A 17451-nucleotide genomic window follows, 5' to 3' on the forward strand; every position below is an offset into this window, starting at 1 on the left:
ACAGAGACTGGAGAGGAAATCGTGTTCTTGGCTTCAACTGGAAGCATGTTCCTTTGCAGGAGGAAGATCTTTGTCCCCAACTCCTGCAAATCTTTGTCTTGGGCCCCTACCCCAACCTTCAATCAGATTCAGCCTTAGTGAGACTGAAGAATGATTGCTGAAAGTAGTGGAGAGAGATAGAGGTCAGGACTTGAAGGTTTGTAGGCAGGGAGAGCAATTTTCATCTCTAACTTTTTATCCTCATCAATCTCTGTTTCCAAACATGCTCTGCTCAGTGAATGAGTAGATTCCCATCTTCGTTCCTGGTCTGGGATGCCATCCCTCTCTTTGCCACCAATCCTGATTCTTCCTGTCCTTCAAGGCCCAGATCAATGTTTTGCTCCCTTCGGAAGTTTTTGCCCAAATAGGACCATAGACTCTGTAGTCCAACGCTCTCATTCATGCATGAGAAAACAGGCCACCCAGAGAGGTGAGGTGACTTGCAGACACGGCATCCAGAAGGCTATATCCCCAGCAGGCTATGAAGAGGATTCTCAAGTCCACTTGGGCTCCTGACACTAATATTCTGGAAATACCTACAACTCCTTGCAGGGAGCCTTTCCTCCTCGCAGGAAGACAGGGCAAGAATGTGTGTGAAAGAGTACTATGGCCATTGCCTTTCCCTTTAATACAGGGAAAGGGAGTCAGCAAAGTTGTGTTCAAGGACTGGACTCAGTAAAGTATCTCCAAGGCCAAGGGAGATACTAAGAACCTTCTGCATCCAGGAGACCTGGATTCTAACCCAGTTTGAGGAAATAATTTATTCCCTGGCCTTGGGTACATACTCATGGCTTTAGGATTTAGTTTCCTCACTTGAAAAATGAGCAGGTTGGACCTGAAGATTTCCAAGGCCAGCCTTCTGAGACCAAGAATGGTAACAACACTACAGACTTTCCCAGAGGAATGGTATTAGCCTACGGTCCCAGGAATGCAGATCTGGCATCTCCTACAACATGGTGAGGGTTGGTGTAGCTGGATGGAAACAATGACACTCCACTGATGCAGGTGTCTAGCTACCCACATCCACAGATCTACCATCTGGGAACCTTCCCCTGGTCTAGGTAACTCTAAGCAAAGTGCAGTCTGGGCTTCCCACATAGTTCTAAAGACAACACCTTTAGCCTGGAGGGCTGTCTGTCTCTGAAATGTGCCTTAGGCTAAACGTACCTCAAAAATGTAGTCTTTCCCATCTTTGCCATGTACTGCTTTAACAGCACAGATGTCCAGGCCACCAAACATCTCAGAGCAGGTGTCCACCCACAACTTGTACCTGGAGGGAATAGCAAAGCGTTTTGACGCTGAGCCATTTCATGCTCTTCTTCTGCCTCTCCCATTCCCACCTCTGCCTCTCTCATTCCCTATCCTGTCTCTATCCCTCCCTCCCTCTAGCCCCATCAAGCACATTCCCTTATTTACAGTGCCCTCCCACTCTGCTTTACATGTCCTACCCATTTTTCCAAACCCAGAGGAAGTCTTGCCTCCTCTAGGAGACCTTCCTCGGCTGCCCAAGCCCACACTAACTACTTCTTTCTTGTAACTCCTATGGTACATAGCCTTTAACTCCATAAAATTTACCACATAACCCAGACCTTTCTGATCTTTTTAACTGGCTGCTTGGGCCTTTGTGTTTATCCTTCCTGTTGGATTAGAGACTACCTTTGGGTAGGGCTCATCTCTTAACCCTCTTCGTGTATGAAAGTCTGTCTCCCTGGGCTGGGCACTTCTCTCACTTACCTGTCTGACATGGCAATCTGCTCCAGCATTGCAGAGCCGGTGTTTGTCTTCCAATTCCCTGAGATAGATGTCCTCCTGCAACAAGGTCCCACAAGGACAGCAAAGGCATAAGCCACTGCAGCAAAGGGCACAAAACCTTCCAGCATTTTAGCTCATCCCTGCTTTCTCCACCCATTCCTCACACAGATAGCCTAGGTGGCGGCTAGTCTATAAGCTGCTGCCTCAGCCAACCCCCCACCTGCAATACCCTCTTCTCTACCAGGATCCAGCACAGACCACTCTGGCTCCATGAGCCCTCCCTGATCTTTTCAAATAGATGGGCTGTTGTTCTTCTTAGAACCCCCTACAATAGTCTGCCTGAATCTCATAATTCTACATCTACTTTTTACTTTAGTTATTTGAGCTAAGCCTTACATCCACAGGGTTTGTCAACCACTTGAGGGTATATCTTGTGTCTTCCATTCCCAGTAGCCTACCGACTCAGTACCTGAGCTGAATCAGCATATACAAACTGAATTGCACTGTTGATCTTGGGAATTCCTTCAGGGTTCTTGTGTATATCTCCCAATACTTCCTTACTGGACCACTCATTCAACAATCAATTTCTGAAGGCCTACAGTATGAGCAACGTGACTCTGGGCACAACAGTTAACCTCTCTGGGTTTAAGTTGTCTCATCTGTCAAAAGAGCTGATGGCATCAAGCTGTCAACCTCTTCTCTGCCGTCCCCACCATAACCTCCATCAATGAGTATATGTTGGGATTGGTTAGTTTTGGACTAAATAGGAGGCAGATAACCTGGGTTTCCAGTTCCAGATTTGCTCTTGACTGGCTGGATGACTTTGGGCGAACCATTTTAGCTCTCTGAGTTTCTTATCTATAAACACAAAATTGTCACGAGGACCAACTGATTGATACAGGTTTAAAGAAACTGTAAAGCACCAAAACTATAGCTTTTAAATTATTAGTCTTTATGCAGGCACAGTCAAGAACAGAAAAGCCCTGATCACATGGTTGACAGAGCCCATCATGTGCTATCCCTGTCACTAAGTACTGTTTGTAGACTGGATGTGCTAGTCTCCATTTAGCAGTTAACAGGAATATTCTCCCCAGAGATCTGGTTTTAGAAACTTGGATACTGAGATATACAGTTAGTTTTTCAGAGCCATATGGTGGCCCAGTGAAAGGACTGATGGGGCAATAACAACTCCTCACACGTGTACACTACCAACTGCTTTCCAAGATTCCCGCTTATTAAGCTGTGCCTTAGAGTTTCATTTAATCTCTCTGGGTAAGCAGGCTGGGGTTCTTACCCTTGTTTTTCAGACAAGGAGACTAAGACTCAGAAAGGTTAGGTGACTTGTCTGAGATTGGATATCTAGTCAAAGTAGATATGATAAAAATTCAGGTCCTCTGCTCCCTCTATGTGATACACTTTATACCCCATTACCAAGTTCAAAATCATACAGCTGAGTGGCTTGCAAAACCTGAGCAGAAACACAAAGACAGAATCATAATAAAAATATACTGAATACACAACACTGTTGGTATACAAATGAGTCCCTGTGACCAGACTGGGCTCCTCACGGGCAAGGACAGAGAGTCATTCACTTTGAAGTCCCCAGCACGAAGCCATGATAAATAATAGGGTTTTAGAGCTTTGAGTGACTAATAATAATAATATCCCTTACATATGGGTGGCACTTTAAAGTTTACAAAGTCCCCTAAGCTTTTACTCCACACCCTTCTCTAACAAAGGAGGGCATAGGACCCAGATCTAGACAGGCTGCCTGGGGCATGTGGAAGTAGAGGGGATAACGAGAGGTCACTCAATGATAGTGGGTGACCCATAGGTCATCTGACCTCCTCAAAAGGCCCTATATTATTGCCTACTGAGAGGCAGGAACAGCACACCATCTCTCCATCAAACATGGATGCTCTCAAAAAAGTTTGAGGAGACTCTCAAACCTCATCTTGGCTACTGCCAAGTCAATTCTTTCTTCTGAGAGCAAGAATATAAAAAGTTAGGGGGAGAAGAGTGGTGGAGAGAAGCTGAGAGGACCTAAAACACACCCTTAAATAACTGACGGTTCCTTGTAAATAAAGCTGCTCTGGTCACTGGCCCCCATCAAGACTTGGGAATTCTCTTTTCTTAGGCTTCATTTTAAATTGCTTTGGGAAACCCTGACCCTTTGGTGTCTCCTTTTAAGGTTAAGACACACTTGCTCCACTGCCATCATCAATAAACATTTTCTGTTATTTCATCTTTAAGATGAAAAAATTATGTGTAGGAATAAGGACCCTCATTTATTGCCAGCAGTAATGTAAAATGGTATAGTCAATTTGGAAAACAATATAGCAGTTTCTTACAAAGCTAAACATAGGCTTGTTACATTACCCAGCAATCACGTTCCTAGGTATTTACCCAAATGAGCTGAAAAAATTATGGCCACAAAACCCTGCGCAATATGTTTATAGCAGCTTTATTCATAATTGCTCCAAATTGGAAGCAACCAAGATGTCTTTCAATAAGCGAATGGATAAACAAACTGTGGTATATCTATTCCATGGGATATTATTCAGTAATAAAAGATGAGCTATCAAGCTATGATAAAACATGGAGGAGCCTTAAATGCATATTGCTAAGAGAAAAAAGCCAGTCTGAAAATGATACATACTGTATGATTCTAACCGCATGACATTCAGGAAAAGGCAAAATATTAGAGAAAATAAAAAGATCAGTGGTTGTCAGGGGTTCAGTGGGAGGCAAAAGGATGAATAGGTGGCGTACAGGGAATTTTTAGGACAGTGAAATTATTCTATATAATGCTGTAATGGTACATACATTATGCATTTGTCAAAATCCACAGATCTGTACAATATAAAGAATGAAACCTAATAAAAACTAGGGACGTTAGTTAACAACAATGTATCAATATTGGTTCATCAGCTGTAACGATGTACCATACTAAAACCAGATGTAACTAACAGGAGAAACTGGGGTTGGGAGTGGGAAGAAACATTGGAAAACTGTATTCTGCACTATTCTTCTGTAAACCTAAAACTGCTCTAAAAATAAAGTCTATTTTAAAAATTAGAATATGGGAAATTTGCTTTCATAGATGTCTGAAAACATCTATTCTTCCGTTAGATAGTTTTTAGAATAGCCATTGAAATTACCCTGTTTTATACTGTGAAAATAATTTTAAAGTAACCCTAATTTTTTTTTCTGAAGCAAGAAATCTATAAATATAAAATTAGAAACTTTAAAAAATTAGGAATCTAGTCAATAAAGGCAAAAAAACTTCTATTGGTTCAAGGACACTTTCTTGAATACTTATTGGGTGTCTACTCAGCATCTGCTGCTATACAAGGGAGTGGGCATGCAGAGATGGCTGCAAGAGCTCGGAGTCCGGAGGAGGAAGGGACACTAATAACACACAAGTGAAAAGGGCTAGAGGTGAGGGAAGGGGATTCTGGGAAAGAAGCACAGGGAAGGGACTCCTAACTAATGCTAGGGTAGTGAATATAAATACTGAATGAGGGGTGAGCAGAGGACAAAAAGGAAAGAAAAGCAGAAATGTGTGGATAAGTGAAGGGAAGGCTGTTTAACCCTTGAAGCCTGCTAAAGTCCTGAGTAGCATACAGAAAATTCTTATGTTCTTTTTTTTGTAAAGAAAATACAGTTTTTTAAAAAAGTGCATGTGCAGTTACTTTCAAAATTGGAATGTAAATGTTTTGCCTTTCTATGTGTGATAATGAACATTAGGCAGTCTGGAAATCTTTTCTTTCTCTACACTATAATAGAAGAAACCTTTTTAGCTTTCCACTCTGGCAAATGACCACAGTTATGTGGAAAAGTCACCTTCTTTCATAACCACTAGGCTTTTAATGATCTGAAACATTTTCAGGGCTGTACATTTATATCACATTTCTCTGCTTTGGCAGTCTGGTGAAGCCTATGGCTCCTTTCTCAGATATATAAAATATATAAGGTGTAAAAATATGTAAAATATGATCACAAAGGAACCCAAATTTCTTTAAACAGTTATCAAAATAGAGTTATCAAAATATTAAGCAAATATTAGTAGTATGTCTGCTTCTTTGTAAATAATAGGATGAAGTATCAAGTCTAATAACTACCAGGATTTTGAAGTAGTGATTAGAGTAATTGATATTTGGAGATACCTACAACTATAGTATGATTAAAAAATATCTATGTTCACCATTGGTGACAAAGTCACATGTACTGCTACTGTAGTAGTTGTCTATGTTCATAATTGAAGGGAATGCTACATTTCACTTAAAGGTTAATGAAATAAATCATATTTTTTTTCTCATCTTAACAGACCTTCCCTCCTCAAATTTAAAAGGAATCTAGGATAAGAATCTCTGACTTAAATGGCACCCTCTCTTTGTTATTTGGGCCGGAGGTAAAACTGAGAGTAGGTTGCTACCTGGAGGCTAGGATTCTCCATTCTGGTACAGGAGAAAATGGAGAGGATCTGCCAGGACCCCTCCCCACTCACATGTAAGCCTTGTAGTTGTTGCCTATCTTCTGGACCCGGATGTCATACTTGGCATCAATGAAAGGTTCTGCTGTGGCGTACGTCTGGGTGAGGGCCACCACACTAGCAATGTCCTGGAAGTCATAGTGGTTTTCCACTTTGACCTAGTATTAAAGCAAGGAGGAGGGGGAAAGAGGGAGACATACACACAATGAGAAGTCACAAGAGCCCTGGGCCTCCAAGCCCCTCAGGGTGTTTCCAATCCAGGTGCAAATACGGGTGTCACATCTCCCTAGGAGACCCACCGTCCACTAGTTTTTCTTCTCAGGGCTCAATGGCTGCACCTGCTGTACCTGCTCCAAGGGACCAAACAGGGGGTCTGCATTCTGCTTGGAAAAAGAAACCAGGCATTGGGGACAACTTATTTAATAGGCCACACCTTGATCTTGGGGCTTGCCCCTATGAAACTTATTCCTGCAAGGGAGATGCTAAGTGTACTTTTAATTATGCCTGAGAGTCACCCCCAGAGAACCCTTTTTGTTGCTCAGACGTGGCCTTTCTGTCTGAACCAACTCAGCAGGTGAACTCACTGCCCTCCCCCACATGGGACATGACTCCCAGGGGTGTAAATTTCTCTGGCAACCTGGGACATAACTCCCAGGGATGAGCTGGGATCCAGCATCACCGACTGAGAAACCCTTCTTGATTAAAAGGGAGACAAGAGAAATGAGACAAAATAAAGTTTCAGTGGCTGAGAGAGATTTCAAATAAAGTTGAGAGGTTATTCTTATGCATTATATAGATACTCATTTTTAGTTTTTAATGTATTAGAATAACTAGAAGAAAATACCTGAAACTGTTGAACTCTATTTCAGTAGCCTTGATTCTTGAAGACGATTGTATAACTATATAGCTTTTACAATGTGATTGTGTGATTATGAAAACTTGTGGCTGATGCTCCCTTTATCCAGGGTACAGACAGATGAGTAAAAAAATAGACAAAATAATTAACTAAATAACGGGGGTAGATAAGGGGTAAAAAAAAATTGGGTAGATTGCAATACCAGTGGTCAATGAGAGGGAGGATAAGGGGTATGGGATGTACGATGTTTTTCTTTTTATTTCTTTTTCTGGAGTGATGCAAATGTTATAAAAATGATCGTGGTGATAAATACACAACTATGTGATGATATTGTGAGCCACTGATTGTATACTTTGGATGGACTGAATAGTGCATGAAGATCTCTCAATCAAAAAATACAAAAAAAATACATAAATAAAAGTTTGGCAACACTAATGCCATCAAAAAGGACCAAATCATCTTCCCCTTGGAAAGAATTCATCAGTAAGGAGGCAGACAAACAGCCCTTACATGTGCTCTCTGAAAAGTATCCTTCCAGGCCTCAACCCTAGAGTTCAGCAGACCAGTCTGACTTACCTTGCCCATGCCTGAGTGAGCATGGCCAATTTTTACCACCACAGGGAACGTGGGCAGTGTCAGCTGGAAGCAGAGGAGAAAGGAAGGAATTAGTCAGAGTTTACAGTTTCTCTGTGGAATTTCACAAATATTTTTCCAAGAATATCCTTGGAAGGGTCCTTAAAGAATACCCCAACCTACTTGCTTTACAAATTGAAAAACTGAGGCTCTGAGAGTGACAGTGATTTGCCTAAGGTCACATCACATATTAGTGGCACAGCTACAGGAACCTTGCTCTCCTAGATGATATTCTCTACATCTTTAAAACTTGCTGCTTCAACCTTCTCTGCATAAGACAAGCCCCAAACAGGACTGGTCCTCAGCCAAAGAGAATTTAAAAGCACATCTTCGATCAGGTAAATTTTACTGTCTGTAAATTATACCTCAATAAACCTGTTTATGTCTCTCCCACTTCTTAGTGCTTCCCTCCCCTCTTCAAATGTCCAGCTTTCCTGTACTGAACCTGACCCTCCTCTCCTTTCACACACTCTTCACTGCTCATTACTACCCATAACTCATCACCAAAGACAGCTTTATATATTAGGCCTACTACCCAGCTTTGGGGTTAGAACAGAGTTAATATAAGAATTCAATGTTTAACATTCAAAAGAGATCCTTAAGAGGGCAGACAATGGTTGGTCAGTGGCAGAGTTCTCGCCTGCCCATGTAATAAAAAAAAAAAAAAAAAAGAGAGAGAGAGAGATCCTTAAGAGACTAATATCTACCTTGAGGTATCCATATTTTAACAGAGATGCAATAAAAACTAAAAAGGACTTAACACAGAACCACCCTTCGAAGGCAGGATTTCAAACAATTACAAATTGGGGATGGAAGAAGTAGCACGGTAGAGCAGAAGGGGTACTCAACTGGATACGAGGAGACTTATTCTAGTCCTTCCTGCCACGAACTTACTGCAAGATGTGAAGTCTTGGTTTTCACATCTGTCAAATGAGAATATTGGATGGGGTGCTTTACAAAGTTCCCTCCAATAATATGTAAGACTCTACCTTGGTCTGGGGTTGTATGAAGAACCAACATGGACACCAAACCTCATCTTTCTCAGTCAGATTCAGTTCTCTTTCAATTTCCTGCTTTTCAAATACCACTACCAACATCAAAACAAAAAGCTGCCCTTTGAAGGAATGACGTTGACCCTGATAAAAAGTCAGATTCCCATGGGAACTTAAGTGTAATTTAGATACTGGGAGCATCTCAGAATCTTAGCATTCCTGGCTGAGGCCAGTTGAGGCTGGTGAAAAGAAATCACACAGTTTTACACTATTTTATGGAAAAGAAATTGAGGCTCAGAGAGGCAAATGTTGTGAAGCTACCTAGTAAGAGTGGGAATCTGAACCCTGCCTTGTACATTCCAGGCCAGCACAGTGTAGACCCATCCTACAGGAATAACCTCAAGTGTCCCTTTTTATTTGGTACCTTAGAGCACTGTGCTCTGTCAAACAAAGCGGATGAGACTCCAGTCATAGTGACCCCAAGCACCTTTCTTCTTTGTTTTCTAAGCTGTCCCATCTTCTACAAACAGGACATAGTCTCAAGTGAGCAGCACCATAAGGTGGGAATTAGTGTAGCTTTAGGTCTGGGGAGGGCTTTCAAGTCCCCAGTTTGCCCTAAGGGATGGGATACTCCTCCATGAGCATTGTCCCCAGCCATCTGTAGAGTCTGAGGCACTGGGTATGGGAAAGGGTTTTTAAAGCACTGGTTACTTTCTCTGACATCCCTCCCCACCCCCTAGCCAACAGAGCCAAGACACACACACACACACCGCAACTTTCTCTGCCCTATCCCATTACTGTTTGCTGTTGCTTTGGAGCCTCATAAATAGGGCATTGAAAACACTTCCTGCAGCTGAAAGAAGCCCTGAGTAGCTTGTCTCTTTCCCAGTGTGCTGCTCAGCAAGAGGCCCGTCCTTCTCTGTCACTGTCTCTTTTGCCTGTTGTAATTCTGTCTGCCTCTCTCTGACTCTGCATGTCTCACTGTTTCTGTCTCTGTCTCTGTTCACTCTCGTTCCTTCTGCCTGATTACAGTCCCTCTTCTCTATCTTTCTGCCTATGACACCATTCCCTCTCTCTGTGCCTGCCTTTCTGGAATCAGATGGCTTAATTGCTCAGACAGGGAAATAGAGGCCACGGTCCTCTCTCCTGGCTTCCCTCTTCATCTTTCTGAGCCTGCCTGTCAGGAGGACCTCAGGTCCTGCAGCTGCAAGTGGCCTAGAGCCAGGAGCAGGCGGAGTCCATCCGGGCGGGATTGGCCCTAAGGCCACTCCATAAAGCCTGGGGTGAGGGGCACAACGTTCAGAAGGGGACTTGGAGGGGTTGTCTGATCTGACAATCCCCAGAGGCTCATTTACGGTGTCATGCACCAAGGTCCACAGACCGCGCCGGGCTGGGCGCTGTTGCTGCGGTTGCTGGTTCTGCTGCGGCCCCCAGGGCTGGGTGAGGCGTGCAGCTGTGCCCCTGCACACCCCCAGCAGCACATCTGCCACTCTGCGCTGGGTAAGTCAGGAGGCCCGAGAGGGGTAAGGGGATAGGGTGGGGGTTGGTATGGGTCCAAGCTGTGGTCTAGAGGGAAAAGAAGGAGTTCAAATCCCATACTGGTTGCCTCGAGCTGCTGATGGGTTGGGAAGGGCCGGGTGCCAGAGCAACCTTGAAAGCACCAAGCCTGGCTGGTTTGTAAGGAAATAAAGACTCATAGTAACTCCCTTCTTTGGCCATAGTGCAATCATAGTGTCATTGAAAAGAATTGTCACCATTCAGTGATTACTCTGAATGACAAGATGGAGGTGGAGGCAGGTAGGGTAGAGGTGCAGCTTGCCTTTTAAACACTCTGTTTCTGTGTCCAGACCTGTAACTTTGGTTGCCACCATGCCCCCACTCCAACACACACCTTTTGCCCTTTCTCTTCCTGTTGTCTGGAATGCGTTTTCCTCACACCCTTAAATTCCTGGCAAACTCCTACTCATCCTTCAAAGCTTAACTCAGATATTCCCTCTTCTCTCAAGGCTTCCTCCCAATTACCTACTTGGTGCTCTCACAGCCCTTCTAACATCTCTATGATCTTACTATACTATGCTGTCATTCTATATAAGTGTGGTCTCCACTAGACAAAGAGTTATGTAGGATAGGGACCCCATTTAAATCACATCTACGGGCCTAGCCAGGCCAAACACAGAGGAGGTACTTTATAAACAGCTTTTTACTAAGTCTGAGAAATGGACTGCCTCAGTGCAGAGTCAGAACATTTTACTAATTCAATAAACATTTACTAATATAAAATCTGAGCAGGCTCTGGTTAAAGCCTTGGGCTACATCAATAGATGAATTGCACATTTAAAGTCCTCAAGGGACTCATCCTCCCTCTAACCTTACTCCTACCTCCACCTACTGCAACCCAGAGCTCTCAAAACAAATGGGCTCAGAAAGGTAGAAAAGCGAAGAGGTTGTAGGACTCCTAGTAGGAGCAACCATTGCAGAGGAAGAGCTTCATACATCCCTTCTCCTCATTACCCAATGCCATCTAATCCAATAGTTTTCCTACAAAATCCTTTGGGCCCATAATCATCCAGATCCTAGATGGACTGCTCCCACAGATTGTTGCAAATTCCTTCTTTTCTCTTCCTATGCAGTGATCCGGGCCAAAATCTCTAGTGAGAAGGTAGTTCCTGCCAGTGTAGACCCTGCTGACACCCAAAAAATGATCCGGTATGAAATCAAACAGATAAAGGTACATGGGGACAGGTCAAGGCATTTACCCCCTTGGACAGTTGGAGGGAGTGTGGTCTGTGTTCTGGGAGAGGTGGGGCTGGTAGGTTTCAAGCCATCTGCCTCAGTATAGATGCTGAAGTAGAAGTAGATGTGATGTGGGGGCAGGGTCCACAAAACTCAATTGGCAATGTTGGACGAGGTCTCAGTGTCTGTGCATTGGGGCCCTGGGAGGTACTTCCCCCTCGGTGGGAAAACCCAAGGTTTAGATTTTTTCAGAGCAAAATGAACCCGCTGGACCATCTGTGTACACCAAATCCTGAACCAGCCTTTTGCTTAATTTTTTAGACGGAGAAATGAGAAATTTTTGTTTATAAATGTATAAAATACATGTACTGACTCAATATTCCTTTTTTTTTTTGGTAATTGCCTTTCAGATGTTTAAAGGGTTTGAGAAAATCAAGGATGTTCAGTATATCTATACACCCTTTGATTCTTCTCTCTGTGGTGTGAAACTAGAAGCCAACAGCCAGAAACAGTATCTCTTGACTGGTAAGTTGAAGACCAGCCACTGGGCTTGGTAGATTCTGTCCTGATGAAGGCAGAGACCTTCCCTGAGCAGCAGGCTAGGCCTAGAGCACTTGCTTAGGCATAAAAAAGAGAGGCAGGTTTCTGGCTGTGGGGCATCCTTTGAGTTGGGAGGAACGTTGGTAACCCCCCTTTCAATAGATAAGTCCTCACTAAAGTGACTGAGGCCACTGCTTCAATATTTTAAGATAGTTTGCTTTTCTAGCTAGTGCAACTGGTTCCATTTTCACAGTTTTGATTGCTGTCCATTTTTACGGTATCTTGACAAAAATTCTTCCCTCTGAGACTGCTCTTGATGGGTTCAGTTCTTTCCCTTGCCCCATGATGGCCCTTTAGAGATCTGCAGGCAATAGCCATGTGCACTCTTGCTCTAGGTCTGCTTTTTCTCAAGATGAACTCTTTCTGTGAGCCATTGTTCCCAGATTCCTTCCCACCCTCACCACCTTCTCAAATGCCTACAGCCTATCCCTGTTCCTCTCTTAGCAGGGGATCCAGAACCAGACACAACAGGCCTTAGTTTCACAGAGTAAATGAGGATTGTATTTGTGAGCCTGTGAGGCTGTTAGCTTTGGATAGCCACATCAAGTCCTGGTTCATAGTGTGTGTGTTTAACTCACCCCCAGGACCTACTCTGGGGGTACAGGAAAACACAGCTCCAGATAGGGGCCTTTAGTCTACCACGGTTCTATCTCCATGAACTTGGGTCAAGACAGGTCTCCTCCATATTGTACCAGTTAGCTAGAGTAGTTAAAGAGCTATATAACCACGTGTAAGAATATGATTCCATAGGTGAATGAATGCAACACCAAATTATCTAGAGTTCAGTGAAAGGAATTATTTGTGTGGTTGTGAATGAATGATTAGGGAAGATTCCACTGTGTAAGTGAATTCTAAACTGACCCTAAAGGTTGGAAAGATTTAAAAAGAGAGAGAGAAGAAAGAAATAGCATAGCATTGGGAGAACAGTGGAGAAATTTCACCATCTATTCATCCATTCAGTAATAATGAGTACCTACTTGATGCTAGGCCTTGGGCAAGAGAGTGAAGATTCAGTAATAACTCTCAGTCTTCAAAGAGTTCAAAGTCTAGACATGGCTTTTGGGAGGTCATAGGCATCAGAGGCCAGAATGGTAAAGGGTCCTCAGTCTAAGGATGTGGAACGGTGCTAACCTAGAGAGCTTCTGGATAGAAGAGACAGAGGCAGGGCACACTGCCACTGAACCCTCAGTTCCTAGAACTGGTCAACCAGGCCTCTCCAATCTCTGTTACCCTGCCTCCTTTCAAAGTACCTACCCTCTGGGTGTCTAGTCCTCTGCAAAGCACTGAAGTATATCAGGGAAACAGGAGACATGGTCTCTGCCCTATAAAAGGTCAAGGTCTATCAGCAGTTGGGAGTGGGGGTATAAGTAACAAAGCACAAGCCTACTGAAAAATCATCAGTGGTGTCCATGCCCTTCAGGAGAAAGCACAAGCTCCTTTATCCGAGGTAACCTGAATACTCTTGACCTCTTTATCTCCTTCTACTTGTCAGTGACAGTTTCCATACCCTCTCTTTCCCCAGATCTAAGCTAAACTATATGCAGTTTACATAGTGTTCTGCTCGTCTCTCCTCTTCTGCTTCTGTATAAGAGAGTCTTAATACCCAGAAGTCCTTTTCTCCAACTTGTCTGGCAGATGAACTAACTCATCCCTTCAAGGCCCAACTCAAACATCATCTTCTCTTTGACACCTTCCTTGCCCACCACCCCTTTAATAGATGGAGGTAATTGCACTTTCCATTGTTCTTAATACTAGATCTTGTATGTAATGACATAAATAGTGTAATTTTTGCTGACTTATCTATTATACTAGTTTTTAAGTTCCTGGGGTCAGAGATCATGTCACATTTATTTCTGTATTCCTGGTACCAGGTCATAATAGTTGCTCAGTGAGTAAATGATGGAGCTACTAAAGTTCTAAGAGAGCTATGGTCTACAGTGGTCAGGAATGGCTTTGAGGACAAGGTGGTCCTTGAAGGACAGGAATAAGTTTGGTAAGTAAGGAAGGGGGGAATTTCTATAGGGAAGGAGAAAGATACCAAGATAGGAATCCACAGGGCAGGAGATTGACCTGTGTAGATACTGGGAAGGGTTGGAAAGAAGGGGCCTATTATGCATTAAACATTGTCTAGAACTGTGCACAGAACTTAACAGACATTTTCTCATTCAATCCTCACAACAACCTTATAATTTTTACCTTCCAGTTGAGAGGTTATGTGACTTCTGAAGGTCACACAGATAGTAAATGATAGAAAAGAAGGTGGTCCCACCCAGAGCCTGACTTCCAAGCCCATGCTCTTCTCTGTGCCAGGCTAAAGGAAAAGGACTTGGATTTGGTCTGAATGCCAGATTCCCCAACTTTCTCTTGAACAAGCATAATCTGTTACTCTCCTCGATATTAAAATTGTAGTGGTTTGTGTGGTCCCTTCTGAGCCCCATGACACCATTGCTACCAAAAAACCATTGGAGAGGTTGCAATTCTGGGCTCTTCATGGACCTGGGCCCCAGGAACTCCAGGATCAGACTAAACCTCTTACGTGGCTCTCTTCCATCTCCCACCAAAGGTCAGATCCTTAATGATGGAAAAATCTTTGTCCATCTGTGCAACTACATTGAGCCCTGGGAGAACCTATCCTTGTTGCAGAGGGAAAGTCTAAATCATCACTACCATCTGAACTGTGGCTGTCAGGTAAGGGATTGTTTATTTCCAAGGCATTTTGCTGGTGGTGGGATGCAGTGGAGGTATCATGAACCTTGCAGCCTCACCCAACATGCATTCCTTCATGTGTGCATGCATTCAATCATTCACTGTACATCTACTTGAGATCTGTCATGGACCAGGCACTATACAAAGTTTGGGATGAGAAAGCAAGATGGTTCAGAGTCTCTGATCTCAAAGTACTTAAATTTTGGCTGGGAAGGCCATCATATAAGGCAGACTGAGATAAAAGTAACACAGCTGCCATTTAAAGAGCACGTGCTCTTTGCCAGGCCCTAAAATGGTCACTTTATAAAAAAATTTAATTTAGTCTTTATAACAAACTTATGATGAAATAAGATTTCCATTTCATGGTGAAGAAATTAAAGCTCTGGAAACTGAAGTAATTTGTTCAAGGTCAGTGGTAGATTAAAGACTCTAGGGTCTGCTTAACTCCAAAGATGCCATTAGAGAGGCAATATTTTAGTGGGGAACACTGTGGAAGGAAAAAGCGTAGGAATCCTGGGGACTGAGGAAGGTTTCATAAGGTGGGGATGCATTTGATATGGGCTGTAAGGATGTATAGAAGGAGTCTGGAAGGCAATAATGAAAGAAATCCTTGCAAGTGGAGGTATCCTTCTCATTGTGATGTTGTGTGGCCATGACTCTAGATCACCACCTGCTACACAGTGCCCTGTACCATCTCGGCCCCCAACGAGTGCCTCTGGACAGACTGGCTGTTGGAGCGGAAGCTCTACGGGTACCAGGCCCAGCATTATGTCTGCATGAAGCATGTTGATGGCACCTGCAGCTGGTACCGGGGTCACCTGCCCCTCAGGAAAGAGTTTGTTGACATTATCCTGCCCTAATAGGGACCAGTGACCATCACATCCCTTCAAGAGTCCTGAAGACCAAGCTAGTTCTTCCCTGCAGAGTTCTGGCCATCACCGCCTGCCTTACTGTTGCCAGCAAATGAGAAGTATGAACTGGACAGCTAGCCAGAGTTAGGGCAGTGATGGGAAAAGTCACAGCTTATGTTTAAAACCCCAGCCCAGAACCTGTCAAGGGTTAAGGAAGGTAGTGTAACATTTCTGTCCTGCCATCAGCCCTTCTTCTTTGTTTCCTAAACCCCATTAGTCTAACTTATACCTATCACTTAGAATTTTGCCTTGATCCTGGCTCAGTTTATTTGCCACAGCCAGAACTATTTCTTTTTCTCCCCAGGAAATTGTGTTTTCCTTTGTCTTAACTAATAGGATAGGGGAGAAGTGGTGACTATAATACACATGAGAAGGTGTAACCTTGTGATATATAAAATCAGAGGATGGGCTGACAGTATCAAAAATAGACTGATTTGGGGGGAATGAAAGATTAGCATACCATGGCTGTATGTCTCTACCTCTCCTGCCTCAACTCATTCTTATCCTCTGAAATACTTCCATCTGTTTGGAGAAGAGTCTAGGGAGATACAGAGTCACTCAGTATGAGATATAGAAGGGTCTAACTTCTCTCCCCGTGCCGGAATCCCTCTACACCATTCCTGCTAGAAAGTCTAACCCAATTAGCACACTTCTCCGGACAAGAATAGACTTAGGTATTTTCTGTCCAGGTTAACTATCCCCCGTGCCCTCAACTGATGTTCATAAGGTTTTCCTTCTGCAACTTTTAGATGGTCCTTCTCTACTAGATTAAGGTTTTCGTTCCCATTTCAGAGCTTTTTTAATCCAAAAAAGTATTTTCCTTGTAGAAATGAAATTTCCCCTTCATCAATTTTTGACACTTCAGAGAGATCATAAGAGGTCCTCTCTTAAGGGAAAATTACAGGATGGGGGGCAGGTGAGAACTAATACAAAGGCCCTTTGGGAAATAGGATGGTCTTTGTAATTGTTGTAATCTGTTTCAGTGACCAGTCCTTTCTAAATGGTACAGTGGAGAAAAACTAGGTTTGACCCTCCAGAGAGCTCCTCTACCCTACAGCTCAGACCCTTACCACTGTAACCTGGTCTCCCTGAGATCTCTAAGCACAGGCTCCTCAGGGCTCCTTATTCTCTGCAGGGCTCCCTGGCCTGCTTTGAAAAGGAAAGTCCTTATGTTGGCCTCGTGACAGGGGCTTAAAATTCCAGAGCCTCTTCCTCTGGAAACTCTGGCAAAGATGAAGAAGATGTTTCTTTGAAAGACCAAGGTTCTATCTGTGGTTTTCTGATGAACAGGGTCATGCACAATGCACAAAACCAGAAGGCTCTTGATTCACAGAAATGGTGCAAACAGAGATCCCTTTTGGAGAAGGGAGCGGGAGGTGGAAAAACATGATCTGTGTTCCAGAGTACAATATTTGGAATGCTATGACAGAGTCTCCATTGGAGGGTTAAGCAGGATCACCAACTGGCTGCATAGGCATGGAGCTGAGGATGTGGGCACAGGAAGAAGGGGGTATGAGTCCTAGGTTGCTTTGGAGAAAAAAAATTAGCAATAGTCTCCTTATCAAGTAACCACTCCATTTCTCTGCCCCTCTGACATCTGAGGATGGCCTCAAGGAAGGCACAGGGTTAATCTCAGCATTCTCACAATTCTGAGAAAATCAAGAGACTGGAAAAACCTGGTAAAAAATAAGAAGAACACCACCTTACATCCAATGAATGCTTTGTACTTTTCTA

General features: G+C 43.5%; 2 protein-coding genes across 4 annotated transcripts in view; one reads left to right on the forward strand and one right to left on the reverse strand.

Moving 5' to 3' along the window:
• SYN2 (synapsin II) overlaps positions 1 to 17451 on the reverse strand; it is a 228848-nt gene that overhangs the window by 32112 nt on the left and 179285 nt on the right. For all 3 annotated transcript variants that reach the window (XM_077116514.1, XM_077116516.1, XM_077116517.1), the window contains exons 6-9: positions 7719 to 7781; positions 6302 to 6444; positions 1774 to 1848; positions 1207 to 1309 (exon numbers count right to left, since the gene is read on the reverse strand). In XM_077116514.1, the coding sequence (XP_076972629.1) occupies positions 1207 to 1309; positions 1774 to 1848; positions 6302 to 6444; positions 7719 to 7781 (384 nt within the window). The remainder of the gene's footprint in view (positions 1 to 1206; positions 1310 to 1773; positions 1849 to 6301; positions 6445 to 7718; positions 7782 to 17451) is intronic.
• TIMP4 (TIMP metallopeptidase inhibitor 4) lies at positions 10062 to 15917 on the forward strand. Its single transcript, XM_077116518.1, has 5 exons — positions 10062 to 10267; positions 11398 to 11495; positions 11911 to 12025; positions 14664 to 14788; positions 15469 to 15917. The coding sequence occupies exons 1-5, from the start codon at positions 10129 to 10131 to the stop codon at positions 15664 to 15666; spliced, it is 675 nt and encodes a 224-aa protein (XP_076972633.1). The 5' UTR covers positions 10062 to 10128; the 3' UTR covers positions 15667 to 15917.

The sequence above is a fragment of the Tamandua tetradactyla genome, chromosome 9 (genome assembly GCF_023851605.1).
Source record: "Tamandua tetradactyla isolate mTamTet1 chromosome 9, mTamTet1.pri, whole genome shotgun sequence".
Classification (NCBI taxonomy): domain Eukaryota; kingdom Metazoa; phylum Chordata; class Mammalia; order Pilosa; family Myrmecophagidae; genus Tamandua; species Tamandua tetradactyla.

Bases quoted from the DNA above. Each gene is read 5' to 3' on its own strand.
- TIMP4 (XM_077116518.1), top strand. From the start codon at position 10,129: ATGCACCAAGGTCCACAGACCGCGCCGGGCTGGGCGCTGTTGCTGCGG. The intron at 10,268-11,397 runs GTAAGTCAGGAG...CTTCCTATGCAG, and splicing joins CATCTGCCACTCTGCGCTGG to TGATCCGGGCCAAAATCTCT. The intron at 14,789-15,468 runs GTAAGGGATTGT...CCATGACTCTAG, and splicing joins ATCTGAACTGTGGCTGTCAG to ATCACCACCTGCTACACAGT.